Source organism: Talpa europaea, assembly GCF_964194135.1.
Source record: "Talpa europaea genome assembly, chromosome: 8".
Lineage (NCBI taxonomy): Eukaryota > Metazoa > Chordata > Mammalia > Eulipotyphla > Talpidae > Talpa > Talpa europaea.
In genome coordinates, this window is record NC_140075.1 from 87,790,892 (window position 1) to 87,806,290 (window position 15,399).

A 15,399-nucleotide genomic window follows, 5' to 3' on the forward strand; every position below is an offset into this window, starting at 1 on the left:
TGCAGAGGCTGCGGGCAGCTTCCCAGCCCAGCGCCCAACCGCTGCGCCACCGGGGAGGCCCCAAGCAGGTAGTAGACTTTAACTTCTATAAAGAATATATCAAAGATGTTATTTACTGTTAAGCAATTTTTAAAAAAATTTAAGAAATTAAAAATTCTTCATCAGATTTCTAATGATTAAAAATTATGTATGTCCTCATAAAAAAAGTGATCTTAGATCTATTTTTTTTATTTATTTATTTTTTAACTTATTTTTGTGTAGAAGAACTGGGGTATAGGCCAGAGGTGTGTGGGTTGAGAGGATTCACCAGAGACAGGTAGATTGTCTGAAATTCCTTATTAAGGGGAGCAGCAGGTGAGATAGGAGAGGTCTGCTGCGCCATCTGTGGGTTAGCTCCCTAGCCGGAGATTGAACTCAAGTCATAGCGGTGATAGCACTGAGACTTTACCCCTAGGCCACCAGGAAAGCCCAGATGGATGTTTATTTTAAACAAATAGCCAATTTTAAAATAGATCGTGATTCACATGTACTTAAATTATAATATGGCAAGTTTTCATCACAGGTTATACATTTTATTTTTTGGGAAATGAATTTTTAGCTTAGAATAAGTTTTAATACTTTTTAAATGGTGGTCACATTGTTATTTGTATTTCGTTAATTACTTTGTTATCTAAAGAGTGGATAAATTAAATATCTAGTAAAACAATATTGCTAAATTGAAATTAAAAGGCAGTCTTTTGTAATGTATTAATAGTAAAATGTATTGACAATGAAAGCAATTTTTTGTAAAATATAATCCACTTAAGAAGTTAAGGGATCCAGAATTGTTCTTTTTAAAAATATAGTCATGGGCCTCCCCGGTGGCGCAGCGGTTGAGCGCTGGGTTGTGAAGCTGCCTGCGGCCTCTGAGGCACTGGTTCGATCCCCGGCTGCTCCCCGGCCACCGGAGGAGGGTCCCACATGGCGCGCAGACCTCTCCTGCCGCCCGCTGCTCCCCTCAGCAGTGTACTTTGGTCCTTCTGCCTGCTCTGCTCCCCGCTCTGGCTCTGGTGAATTCTCTCACCCTCCCGCACTTCTGACTGTACCCAGTGCATGTATAAACAAAACAAACAAACAAACAAATAAATAAAACATGCCTCTATTTAAAAAAATAATAATAAAATAAAAATAAAAATATAGTCATTACTTGAACAAGGAAAATAGGAATCAATCTATTCTTATTTTATATTTCAGGTTATATCTCCCAGCTGTAATGATGATGTCACAGTGAAAAAAGACCAGTGTCTAGTTCGATCATTTGTTGATTCGAAATTGTGAGTAACGAATCACTTAATAGCATTACATTAGATGGAAAACAAATGGAATCACAATGATAGACTCCTCCTTATGCTAAGATTTTATTTTAAAAAGTCTAATTTCATAAACTGAGAAGCCATTACCTAACATGTTTTAACTTTTCTTTTATTTCATAATATTGGTAATTTTTTGATAATTTTTATATAAAAACTAAATAATATGTGAAAACAATATTACAAAGTTTTTAATAGAGCATGGTATTAACTTTCTCCTTAATTGTAAAAATTCCTTTTATTCCTTTTATTTTTTATATTATTAATGGAATTTATTTTTATTTTTTATATATTTTTATTTTTTATATCATTAACTTCAGGTTCTTGAGGTTATGTGTTTCACAATATGCATTTTTTTAATTATGAAAGTTTTGATTGTTTTGTCTTTATACACAATTTATTGTGCATTATCCTTTAAGCCACAGAATTTTGGGAAAGCATTATGCTTAATTTCCAGTTGAGTATTTTTTTATGTTACTCATTTATAATCTATGTTATGGTCAGATAACTGCTGTGCATTATTTCTGTCTTCAGGATTTATTGAGGATTTTATTAAATTTTTTTGGTGGCTCATTATATGATCTGTTTTGGTGAATACTATAAGTACTTTTGTAAAAACAAAAGTATATTCTCTACTCTCAAGTGAGACACTGTATACATTTCAATTAGTTCAAGTTGGATGACAGTAGTTTCCAAACCAGTCTATGCAATTATGTTTTTTGTGTAGTTATTGATGAGTAGTGCTGATAACTCCAACTATATTTGTCCATTTGACTATACCACAGTTACCACACCAGGGACCCCTAGTCCTCCACTATAGTCCATTATGTCCCCAGCCCCTTTTCTTCTCCACCATCATGCTCCATCATCCAACTTCAGTTTTATTATTATTTTTAAATGTATTTACTTTTAATTGTAATAATATTTGGTTATGCCCAGCAGGTATTGACATCATAGTGCATTAATAGCATTTATATTACTAGAATAATTACTTTGACTTTTTTCTGATTACAAGTTATAGACTCTCCCTAGTTCAACTTTGCCTTGCTTCCAAAAAGATGGAAAATTAAAATACATACTGAGTTATAATCCTCTGAAAAATTTAATACCATAATATATCTTCTAATGATAAAAATATTTTAACATTATCTTGCATTAAATTTTTACTAAACTCATACAATTGAGAAATTTAACATCAAAATCAGTATTATTGTCTGCTATTAGGAAAACATTGTGTTGCTATAAACTATCCATTCCATGTGTAGGATTTGCATAGATTGAAATATACATGTGAGCAAGCCTGTCAAAGTAGTATACTGAGTATGTGAATCTTTAGAATTAAGATACTAGCTCTGTCTATATCACCTTTTACTCTTTGTTAAGGATTAGGGTATACATGGTCATTTTAAAACATCTTGCTGGTAAAATAACTTTGATTTTGAGCTTTATATATTTCTAAGTGATAATTTTTATTTAATAATGGCTCCCCTCCCCTTTATTCTTCTCTAATTAGTTACTCTATAGCAAGAAAGGACATCAAGGAAGTAGACATTCTCAATCTACCAGAATCTGAACTCTCTGATAAACCAGGTAATAAGGGATGAATCAATTCATTATTTCATAATATGGCTCTAATATCCACTCTTATTTTATGGTTATTTTTTAATGTCTATATAAAATTTTGATTTGAAATTTTTAGATAAATTTAACTTATGTTTTAAGTTAATAAGAGTTATAATAGTGTTCCTAGTGTAATAATGAACCTTAATATAAAATTATAACTTATAAACTATGTCTAAGTTTACTCTATCATTTTAGCAGTGACAGCTGATTTTGAATCCAAATCTTTTGACCCTGAATGTCATGCTCTCTTATGCTGCTAATTCCTTAACTGATAAAGTATATTTTTACTTTTAGGGCTACAGAAAGCAAGCATTTTCTTAAAAACTAGAGTTGTTCCTGATAATTGGAAAATGGATATAAGTGAAATCCTTGAGTCATCCAGTAGTGATGACGAAGATGGCCCAGCTGAAGAAAATGATGAAGAGAAGGAAAAGGAGGCCAAAAAGGAAGAAGAAGAAGTGGTAAGTGAAATTCATGTTTGTAAAAATAATACCTTTGTATAATTTCCCTCTGCTGAAAATCTGGATAGAAATCTGCATAGATTCTCTATTATATGTTTCATTTTTAGCTCAACTTGATTTGGGAGATAGGGAGTTTTTTGATGTCTAGATTAGTGGGTAAATCAGAACTAATTTTTAGCAGGTGAGAGGTTACAAAGAAGTACTTTGCAAAGTTAAATAATCAACAAGTGTAAACTCGTTTTTAGCATTTTAGTTTTTTCTAAACAACCAAGGAGGAAAGAAATTTTTAGATATCTTACATGTGTTAATTAATTTAAATCACTACCATATGAAGTAACTGGTATTATCCTACTTAAAGATAAGGAAAGTGAGGGTCAAAAAGGTTAGGTAACTTTCCTAAGATGGCATGGCTCAAATGTGCAGTACAGGGATTTGAACCCAGGGTGGTCTGTCAGAACTTCAAAACCTCACTTCTTTCAGACATTTCACAGTATCCCAAGGGTAAAGGAATTAAAAAAAAAAAATTCCTACCCAAACCCAAAGACTATTTTAGTTTGAGGTTTGATAAATCATAGAATTAATTGTATTTTATAAATACTAATGATTTTCCATATAATATTACTCTCATTTAAAATTTATATATAATTTTAGGGACTCTTTCATGGAGTTCCACATAATGTTTACATGCATGTTGTAGTCTACGTACTCAGCACTGTTTTGTGAATTCGGATAAATTGTTCGGTATATTTTTGGTTGTTATGAGGTAAAGGGGCTTAAGGGCAAGACAAAGAGAATGAATGAGTTACTGAAAAAGAAGACCTATTTGAGCATGAAAAATACTGGCTTGGAAAATGCAGAGTGAATGTTTCTATTCTACATATATATACACATAGGAATTTATGAAATAAAATGAGTATACTTGTATGTGATGAAGGCCATATGATATTTCTTTCCCTTTACTTCCCCTGCAGTATTTGGTTTTTTGCACTCTGAAATCAGAATGGCGGTTCATGCTTACAGGCTGCCTACAGAGTTGCCATGGTAACATGCTGTTGGTTTTAAGTGAGCATGCTCGGAAAGACAGGAAGGTTTAGCAGAGGCTTGGCAGGTTGCCAATGGAGGTTTGCCAGATGCTTTGAAATGGGCTGTCTTTCTTTTCCTTTCATGTAATGTCTGATTTTTATGTGGAAGAGAATGTAAGTAGTGCTGTATAACCCTGCGGATGCTATGCCCTAAGAGGGAAAGCAAATATTTGCAAGTCAGGCTGAAAAATGTTCAGACACTGTACTGATTAAGTAGAAGGGGAATCTAACCATTTTGCATTTGAAAGAGAATGCAGCATATAGGTAAGATTTTTTTTTTGTATACTTAGTTACCATTTTGAATGCCAAAATTGGGGTTAAATAAGAATTTTAGGTATTGATGATGTGGCTGATATGGTAGGACTTGTAACCAAGCGTAATTGTTTCTTGTAAAAGAGACAGTAGGATCTATTTTTAGATTATCAGTAGATGAAGGCTATTTTTCTGAAAAATAAGATAGATTTTGAAATGAAAATGATGAGACAGTTTAGCAAAATTCAGGATTTAAGGTCTAAATATTAAATGTGATTTTTGTACTTCATCTGTATTTACTTATAGATTATGTGTTTTCACAGTAAATAGGCCACATATTCAGGGTGTGAACTGTTGCAGTCTAGTTTTGCTTTTTTTCCTTTTAAATTATTTAGGCTCTTATATTGCCAAATATTGAAAAAATATTAGTTTCTATTTTTTGCCAATACTTTTAATTGGTATCCCTTTCAGAATGCAGTTACCTACTCCCCACCCCCCTCTCCAAAAAAAAAAACCTGAAATTTTAAACAAAGAGGGTAAAACAGCTTTATAGTAAGGTTGGAGAGGATGATTATAAAATAGTAAATATTAAGTAGTGCTTATCACAGCTACTAATTTCATAAAAATGACAATGTTTTAATCAAGCTTTGAGTAAATGTTAGTTAAAGAGTAAAGAAATGATACCTATTGTTTGCAGGTAATAAGTAAAGAAATTTTAAAAGGTTAATCTTTGTAAGGAGAAAAATCTTCTTAAAATCTATTACTTAAATTATGAACCTGTTAAAGTGAACTGAAAAAAAATGTTCAAAAATAAAAGCAAAATTACAAAATTTTGGTACTGATTTATATGATTATTATTTTAGATTATTTTTCAGATAATTTATTTCATAGCATATACTTCGCTGAATTGATATCTTTTTTCCTCTAGCCATACAGGTAGATTTTCTTGAATAAAATTTTGATTGCTTTAGAAAAAAAAAATCAGCTGCATTCTTGCTCTTGGGTTCAAGGTTTAGTTGCTGAATCATTCTAATCTGTCTGAAGTAGAAATTTCAAAAACTTAAATATATTGATAAACTGAAAAGCACTTTATATATAGGAAAGGGGAAAAATGAGCATGGTATAAAATTAATTAAAACCTGATAAGCCAGGGCCTACCGGGCTTAGTCATTACAGGCCGTTACTACATAAGTGAGGCTAAGCTGTAGTATTACAATACAGATCATATTCTTCCCCCAATGTAATAATGATACCATGCATTCCTTGAAGATTTAGTGTTGCTCTACAATGATCAAAAAGATTTTTATAGAATTCTGTAACCATCATGACAACACTGTAGCCTGTCATTTGGTGTTTGTAATATAGGAAGCAAACTGTATGCTGCAGAATCATACAAGTGTTAGATACTTCTGCAGTATTAATGGGCAGTGGATGTTTGATGCTTTGACTGTCCTAATGTAGCCTTCACAAGGAGATTTGGGTGCATGACTTTACCAAGGAGGAGCATCTTTTTTATTTACTATTATTTTTAATTCCTAAGCATTGTTTAGTTCAGGATTCAGCTACAGAAAATATATTTTGCACTGTTACTGGGTGCAAAAAGACTTAAGTTTGACAAGAAATAGGTTTTGTCTATATGGGTGACTTTAAATTTTAACTCATTGGTAATTATATTGAAAAAAAGCCCTGAAGAATATTTTTGTATTACTTAAATGTCTTTTGTTAAGAAAATTTTACTTAAGAAAAGATATTACAGTATTTCCTTTTGAGTTTTGAAATTGATTGAAAAGTCCATGTAAACATAAATAATGATATCAATTATTCACGTACTGCTGACACTCACTTTGGATGAGTGTAGGAGATAACTGTTTAGAAGATAGAATATCAGAGGGGAATTTGTGTAGTCTTTGCTTTTTTTCCTCCTTTTTGTTTGCTACATGTAAGCTAATGTGTTGGACCCTTTCAACATTCTACTAATTTCATATTTACTAATGAAAATTAGAGTTTAGTGAACTATAAAAATGCTCTTATTTATTTTTTATTGAGGTAACACTGGTTTACAATACTGTATGCTCTTTTTAGTTTAGAAGTATTGGACACCCATTTCTCCAATCTTCACATTTTTCTAGGATCAATGTAACATTTAATGCCTGGGATTATATTCCACTATTGTGAAAAAAAAATCAGTGTTCATTATTCATAAAAATATGAATATATATTTTTGACATTTAAATCAAGTGATATCTGTGTGTATTTATGCTTTCTGTACATCAGCTATAAACACTTGTTAGTGATGTTTAAAATCACTTGGGCATGAAATGAAGTAAATGCTTGATAAAACTCAAGAAAATCATGCTAAAATGATAAAATTTAAAGAAACCCTTAAAAGTAATGTTAGTATTGTAGATATATCTCCAGTATTGTAGATACAGCTCCAGCTGCCAATCATATTTGTAAACAGGCCCTAGAATGACAATCTTCAATGAGTAATTGAGGCTTTAGCTTGCATTCAAATATAATTTATTTACTAACGTCTTAAATTTTAGTCTATTCAGTAAACAAAGATGTCCTAATGTATTTAAGAAAACTTTTCTGTATAGTGTAAGATTCTAACCAAGTTGGGGGTCACCTAATCAGATTAATGAGGATTGTGCATTTGTAAATACAAATAGAGGTACATTTTCATATATTTATGAAAAACACTTCTCGTAATTAAAATATTTTATATTTATGGAAGTATAAGTAGATTGACTAATTTTTAAAACCTTAGATTTGGTAACATTCATACCAGAGCTGTATATTAAAGCCTACACCTTTTAAAATGGGGGAAAAATTACTAGTCTCAGTTTACCCATGTAATACAATAATTTTTTTAGGCAGGTTATTGTTAAAATGATTTTCTAAATTATAGTATCTCACCACATATTGACATCTTATTTGATCCCTGAAATTTTCTGTTTATACACAGTAGGGAAGAATGGTACCACTCTAACTTATATGATCACCAAGCATTGCTGGGCCTTTTATAATATTGGTAAATTCCAAGTTCATATAGTCAAATTATTATCTCATTAAACCAACAACTCTACCACCTTTCCACTCCAAATACAGAAAGAAACAAGGAAGGAGCTTCAGAAACCCCTCCTTCCTGTTCTCTCTCCATGAAGGTACAATTGATAGATAATATGTTGTCTTCTATAAGAGGAGTCCCTCAGTTTATGCCATGGATCTCATTCCATTCTTCCTACCTCATTTCTCTCCAGCATCTTTAATCTATTCCTTTATGTTGTATCCCTCTCATCCTCTTTTATTTATTTTTTTATTTATGCATACAAGAGCTGGGGTGCAGGCCAGAGATGCAGGCGGTGAGAGGATTCACCAGAGACAAGAGTGGGGAGCAGAACAGGCAGACTGACTGAAATACACTGCTGAGGGGAGCAGAGGGTGAGACAGGAGAGGTCTGCTGTGCCATGTGGGTCAGTTTCCTGGCCAGGGATCGAACTTACGCTGCAGTGGCTGAGGATAGCTTCTTCATAGTGCTATGTCTTAACCCCTTGTGCCACCAGGGAGGCCCTTTCATCCTCTTTTAAAAGCATATTTACGTCTCTCCCAGCCTTCTGGAGACCTGTGTAGATTCTCCCCACCAAACTCTGACAACCTTTTCTGGATACTGCCCTTTTTCCTCATCCTTATGGATGAGGATATTCAATTTAAATACGCTGGTTTGTTTCCTGATGTCCCATTTGCACTTAATTCACTGCAGTGTGTTTTGTACTTCCACCACTGCTAAGACAACTTTATTGAGGTTACCAGAGACCTCCAATAAACTTCTGTGCTACATCCAACAAATTTTTGTCTAGATCTCATTTGAGAACTGCTGTAGTATCCAACATCTTAGACATACCTACTTTCTTAAATCTTTTGACGTCCATGGTAATACTTTTTTCTGGTTTACTTCCTAACTATATAATGTCACGACTCCAAATCTATATGTGCATCAAAGATGCCTCTTCTTAGCTCCACACATTTACACTAAACTGCCAGTGAGGAGTCCATGTTCTTTTTTAAGCACTTAGTATGTGTAAGACTGTAACCAGAGTGGCCACATCTGTTGTACTTATCACAGTGCTTTCTCCCCAGAATGAAGCTTTCAGAGTACTATCTTAATACCTCTCCCTTTTTTCCAACAGAAGGGGTCTCTCCACTTCAGAGGACTCTGAGCTCAGCTTTTCTTTCTTTCTTTCTTTTTTGGGAGGGGAAAGGGTGAGTGACAGGTGATGACGGGATTCTAAGAACTGAGGAATTGAGAGGCTGCTTGATGGTCATCCAATGTGAGCAGAGCCAGTTAAGAGGACCAGTGGAGGGGTTGTACACAGCAGCATGAGGGGTAGATGAAGCTGCTTTTGTCTAAAATATCGTTCAGTCACAGAATAGTATCTTGGTATTGAAAAATAAGGAAATACAAAAAATGGTGGGGCCTCTCTGGTGGCACAGGCGGTTGAGGGCAGCGCTGTTAAGCTGTCCACAGCCTCTGCAGTGCTGGTTCAATCCCCGCTGGCTGTGGAGCAACGCACATGACGCAGCAGACCTCTCCTGACTCATCCGCTGCTCCCCTCAGCAGTGTATTTCAGTCAATCTGCCTGTTCTGTTCCCCGCTCTGTCTCTGGTGAATTCTCCCACCCTCCTGCACATCTGGCCTGTACCCCAGCTCTTCTATAAATTAAAAAAAAAAAATCTTTTTAAAAAAAAAGGAAAATGATGCTTGATAAGGGGGAAAAGGTGGAAGATGTATAATTACTAATAATTTCTTCTTCTTCTTTTTTTTTTTTTTTTTTGGTGGGACCCTCGCCGGCAGCCCGGGAATGAACCGGCGCTGCAGAGGCTGTGGGCAGCCCCACAGCCCAACACTCAACCGCTGCACCACTAGGGGAGGCCCACTAATAATTTAAGTATATCTGCAGGGGTTTGTCAGAGCTGAGCTATTCATGCCCTTTAGCAAAAGAGTGTACCTTCATGTAAGACACACAAAGCAGGGAAACGACAAAGATCAGATCCGGTTACCTACTCTTTCTCACTCTCAAAATACTGCTTTTTTTACTTTGATCTGTTATGACCTACTCATTATAGCTGTGTATAAGTTATATGGACCTGAGGGGCTCTGTATTAAGAATGTTATCTTTTATTATATATTGACAATTTGGATACTTTGTGTTCATCTTTCTAAGTTGTTTTCTGTGAAGTAATTTGCTAGCTAAGCAAATACCTCAGCAAAAACAAAGAATAATCTTGTTTAAAAAAAAATAACAAAATGGGGCCTCCCCTGGTGGCTCAGGCAGTTGAGCATGGCGCTGTGAAGCTGTCTGCAGCCTCTGCAGCGCAGGTTTGATTCCAGCCAGCCGGTGAGGCTGCTCCCCTCAGCAGTGTCTTTGGTCGGTCTGCCTGTTCTGTTCCCTGCTCTATCTCTGGTGAATCCTCTCACCCTCCAGCGAATCTGGCCTGTACCCCGGTTCTTGTGTAAATAAAAAAAAAAATCTTAAAATAACAAAATATATTCATCTCCCAGATGAATCGATCTATAGATATAGATGTAAAATGTAGAAAGTGAATATAAATGGATTTGGGAAAGGAATGAGGGGAATGCCTGCAAATGCTTTTGCCACAACCACCTGTGACTTAATAATCTCCTCAGACATTCTTAATTTTTTTGTCTGACTCCTATTGCATTTATATTAATATTAATGTTATCCCTGAAACTCTGACTATGAAACAACTGACTCCTCTCCCCAATTCATTTTCAGAAATATTTTTATTGACCTAATAATAGTGTGTCTAAACTAAATGCCAGTCAGTGGTGATGAAATTGTGAGTAAAACAGGCATGTTTTTAAACTCATAGAATTTACTGGTTGCCTACAGTGTGTTAGAACTTTGAGAAATACAAACATGAGTAACTTTACTTAGACTAAATAAAAATCTGTGCATTAACCTGCCCTGGCCTCCCTTCCTCCCTCTTCTTCAGGGGGAGGGGTCATCTTTCCATCAGCAGGTAGCAAGACCAGTTCAAGCATTCATCCTGTTGCTTGTGGACTGTTGTAACCACTTTCCTCTCCCTTGCAGTCGGTGAAAGGCATTCTTGGCAGAGAACTTTGAAAAACAAATCTGATTTAATTACTCTTTAGACTCTCAAACTTCACATCTAGCCACAGTATTCAGTTCCAGTTTCTCCAGCATATCATTACGAAGTCCTTTCGTAATCACAGCCTGCCTTTGCCAGGCTCATGTTTATGCTCTTTGCTCTAACTCCTGGGCTATCCTGTCCACTCTTCATAATTTAAGACTTTTTCTAATATTACCACCATCACTCTATTGCCACTAGAATTACTATTCTTATCCTACCTTGCTCCTATTTTCCACTTGCACATTATATTAGATTGGCTAGTTTTGCATTTCTATGCCCTTGGCCAAATACAGCCAAAAGTAGAAGGGATTATGTCTTGTCATTTTAATCACAGTATGTGCATAGTCCTTGTAGTATAGTAACCATCAACATATGTTTGAGCTGAATTTGAAGACAGTGTCCGAAGTCTGAAAATTCAGTCTTATAGTATAAGTAGATACACAGCTTCCTATAATGCTAGGTAATATATAGTGATCTAACTAAAATTGTAAAGATTTCTTGAAATTATGATCATGCTTATGCCTCTTCTATATCCTTTATGCTCTACTTTGCCCTGACATTTTATTGGGTGCATAATTACCCTTCACATGCTTGACTAAATGTAGGAAAGAAGACACAATAGCAGTCTAGTAGATTCTACCTCCCATAATTGCAAACCTCTCTCATTTTACAGCCTCGAGGGATGTAGCATCCTCTGACTATTGACAAGAGATGTTATAGTTATGAAAATATCATGAACAAAGGAAGTGCACTGTGATAGTAAATAAAACTCCCATATAAAAGCTATAAAAGGTAGATTCTTCAACCTGGAGGCATTATTTTGCTTAAGCAATTTTACTCCAAGGTGACTAGCAAACTGGCTATTAAAAAATTGGAAAGAATTTCTTATTGTAAGAGATTACACAATTTAAGTTCTTGTAAAGACCATCACAAATTTAAAACTTTTATTTAAAGCCTCATCTTTCTTTTTCTGTGTGTGTAGAAAAAAAATTTCCTCTCAAGCAAGCATTTGCATTTGCTTTTTTTCATTTTTATCTTGTCTTTACACTTGATAAATGCATCTAAACTTATAAGTCTTTGTTGTAAGTTGTAACTTTTTAGTTCTCATGGAACTTAAAAGCTGTCTTGGACATCCACTGTTAAGAATACATCACAACCAATTTTTATCTATAAAACTACATTCTTAATCATTAAGAATTGGTTTTGGGGCCTCCCTGGTGGCACAGTGGGTTGAGCGCAGCGCTGTGAAGCTGTCTGCAGCCTCTGCAGCTCAGGTTCGATTCCCAGCCAGCCAGGGAGATTCCCACGTGGTGTGGCAGACCTCTCCTGTCACGCCCGCTGCTCCCCTCAGCAGTGTATTTCAGTCATCTGCCTGTCCTGCTCCCCACTCTGTCTCTAGTGAATCCTCTCACCCTCCTGCGCCTCTGGCCTGTACCCCAGCTCTTGTATAAAAATAAATAAATCTTAAAAAAAATTTTGTTTTGGTACAACCTTAATAAATACTTATTTGCAACTGATGGGTTCATTTTGTTTACTTGTTTTGGGAAGAAATTTTTATTTCAAATCAGTGTCTTTTTAAAGAATTGCTTTTACATATGGATACAACAAATGGATACAACAGTGTTACTTGAATTCTATATGATCATAAATACTGGAAATGAGGTCTCAGTCTAAGGAGAGAATATTGAGAGTATGGCAGTGGCAGAGCATAGGGCAATTTGACATAAGTGGTTTTTTTCCCCTCATATCTGAAGTCCTTAAAATTACTGTCTGAAATGACTTTTGGGCTACTGGATTGCTTTTCTTTCCTATTTGCAAAAGTAGTATTTTTAAAATTTATGTAGGAGAAAAGCTGTCATCTCTTGATTTGAACATTTAGTAATTATCTCTTAATTTTGCAGTGATTAGTAACTAAATTGCTAATTTTTGAAGCTAACTAAAACTCTGACTTAAATTTTTTATATTTGGTAAGACTGAAAGTACTCCAATGTTATAAATAATTCTGAATGAATGTACTTAAAGAATGACTAAATGATCCTACTCCTTTTCCTTTGATTGTCTTATTTTTTTGTTAGACCTTTTAGTTGATTCATGTTTCTTGACCCTGGCTATATTATCAGAGATTACAATTCTTTTTTTTTTTTTTTTTAAGATTTCTTTATGCATACAAGAACTGGGGTACAGGCCAGAGGTGTGGGGGGTGAGAGGATTCACCAAAGACAGTGGGGAACAGAACAGGTGGACTGACTGAAATACACTGCTGAGGGGAGCAGCAGGTAAATCAAGAGAGGTTTGCTGCACCATGTGGATAGTTCCCTGGCTGGGGATTGAACTCGTGCTGCAGTGGCTGCAGACAGCTTCATAGGTTGCATCTTAACTCCTTGCACCATCAGGGAGGCCCAGAGAGATTACAGTTCTTTTTTTTTTTTAAATGTCTGGGAGTTTGGTTTTTTTTTTTTTTTTTTAAGATTTATTTATTTACTTGTTTATTTATTTATTTATATAAGCACTGGGTACAGTCAGAAGTGTGGGAGGGTGAGAGAATTCCCCAGAGCCAGAGCAGGGAGCAGAGCAGGCAGAAGGACCGAAGTACACTGCTGAGGGGAGCAGCGGGCGGCAGGAGAGGTCTGCGCGCCATGTGGGACCGTCCTCCGGTGCCTGGGGAGCAGCCAGGGATCGAACTGGCGCTGCAGAGGCTGCGGGCAGCTTCGCAACCCAGTGCTCAACCGCTGTGCCACCGGGGTGGCCCGAGATTACAATTCTTAAAGGAAACAATTTTAAAGGGCCTAGTGTACTCTGGACTTGGAATACTTAATATATATTGTCTGACAGGTTGCCTTTGCTTTGGATATGGCTTTGAAAGACAAAAATCTAAAGTCTTTTAGAATACAGAAGAATAGTACTCTGAAATTATAATAATTTATATGAAAGAAATCTATCAGCATTTTATTTGTTTATAAACAGAATTGCTAAACTTTAAACATTTCCTAAATATTAATTTATAAGTCATCTATTAGAAAAGGAAAAATTTTGTTAAAACCCATAATCCATTTGTCTAGAGCTAAAATCTTGGCAGTAAAGAACTCATTATTTATATAATTGATAAAAATTAACAAGTAGATATTTATAATTTTTATAGGAAAGTTTGTCATTTTTCTCCTCCACAGAAACTAAGTTAGTGTATCTAATTTCCTTCCCTAAGAAATAATCTCATTGTCTTATTTTCTTGGGTTGCAAAGTCAACCATCATACAGGAAAAACAAATGAGAAAAGAAGACTAGCATGGGGCTTGAGACAAAGTATTTGTCATTATTGTGTTCATCTATCAATCTATTTGTGTGGGCCATGTGGTATTTTTTTTTTTAAGATTTTTTTTTTTATGTATACAAGAGCTGTGGTACAGGCCAGAGATGCGGGGGGTTTGAGGATCCACGAGAGAGAGTGGAGAACAGAACAGGCAGGCTGACTGAAATACACTGCTGAGGGGAGCAGCGGGCCAGACAGGAGAGGTCTGCCTTGCCATGTGGGTTTCTCCCTAGCTGGCTGGGGATCGAACTTGTGCTGTAGAGGCTGCGGATTGCGTCATAGTGCTCTGCTTAACCCCTTGCGCCACCAGGGAGGCCCGGGCCATGTGGTATTTTAATGATTTTTTTTTTTTTTTTAAGATACCAAATGAGGTGAAAACAAAAAAACAAGAAGACACTGTATACTTACTATTGCGGGGATACCATGATCACAAAGGTGGTCTTTCCAGGGCGAGCATTATCTGTTGCACTTCAGATCCTGACCCCTGTTATTTTCTTAAATGTGGAAAACTTGCCTGCATAATTTGTAGTATTGGGAACTGGGTTGGCTCTCCACCCTAAAATTAAAAAATGAAAATGACAATATATCTATTCCTATTCATTGTTCTATACATTTATATATTTTACTTTTACAGCCTGAGGAAGAACTTGATCCTGAAGAGAGGGACAACTTCCTCCAACAGCTCTATAAGTTTATGGAAGACAGAGGTAATTTCATTCTCATGATTAAGTAGTTACTTCCTTTACAGTTTTACATTCTATGTTATGTATTATTTTTGATAGGATTATGGGGTATATGGATTTGGATTTCAGGTAAAGTCTAAGAAACAGTTACAGCTGGCATAATTAAATCTTTGGAATAAGACAAACTTATTGATTTTGAAGAGAATACATGAGAACATAGTTTTGGTATTATTTAGATTTAGTTTCCTTGGGACTTAAAGTATTTCAGAATAGAAAGTGAATGGTCATCATGTTACTCTCCATACTCGCTCATTACTCAAACTGTATTTGCAGCAAGTAAACTAGCCTATTTCTAGTCTCAACAAATTAAATGCAGCAGGACATCAGTCACTATGTAAACGGAATAGCGTTTCTAGTAGAGTTTGAAGAAATAGAACCTTTATAAGTCATCATTGTTCTTGACATT

The 15,399-nt window shown here is 35.3% G+C and overlaps 1 protein-coding gene across 1 annotated transcript in view; it reads left to right on the forward strand.

The window, feature by feature from the left end:
• The window catches only part of ARID4A (AT-rich interaction domain 4A), a gene marked incomplete at both ends in the record, with an annotated part of 60,768 nt that overhangs the window by 18,504 nt on the left and 26,865 nt on the right, over positions 1–15,399 (forward strand). Inside the window, 4 exons of the mRNA XM_084240279.1 lie at positions 1,234–1,313; positions 2,863–2,939; positions 3,267–3,433; positions 14,885–14,957. Coding sequence (XP_084096405.1) covers positions 1,234–1,313; positions 2,863–2,939; positions 3,267–3,433; positions 14,885–14,957 — 397 coding nt within the window. The remainder of the gene's footprint in view (positions 1–1,233; positions 1,314–2,862; positions 2,940–3,266; positions 3,434–14,884; positions 14,958–15,399) is intronic.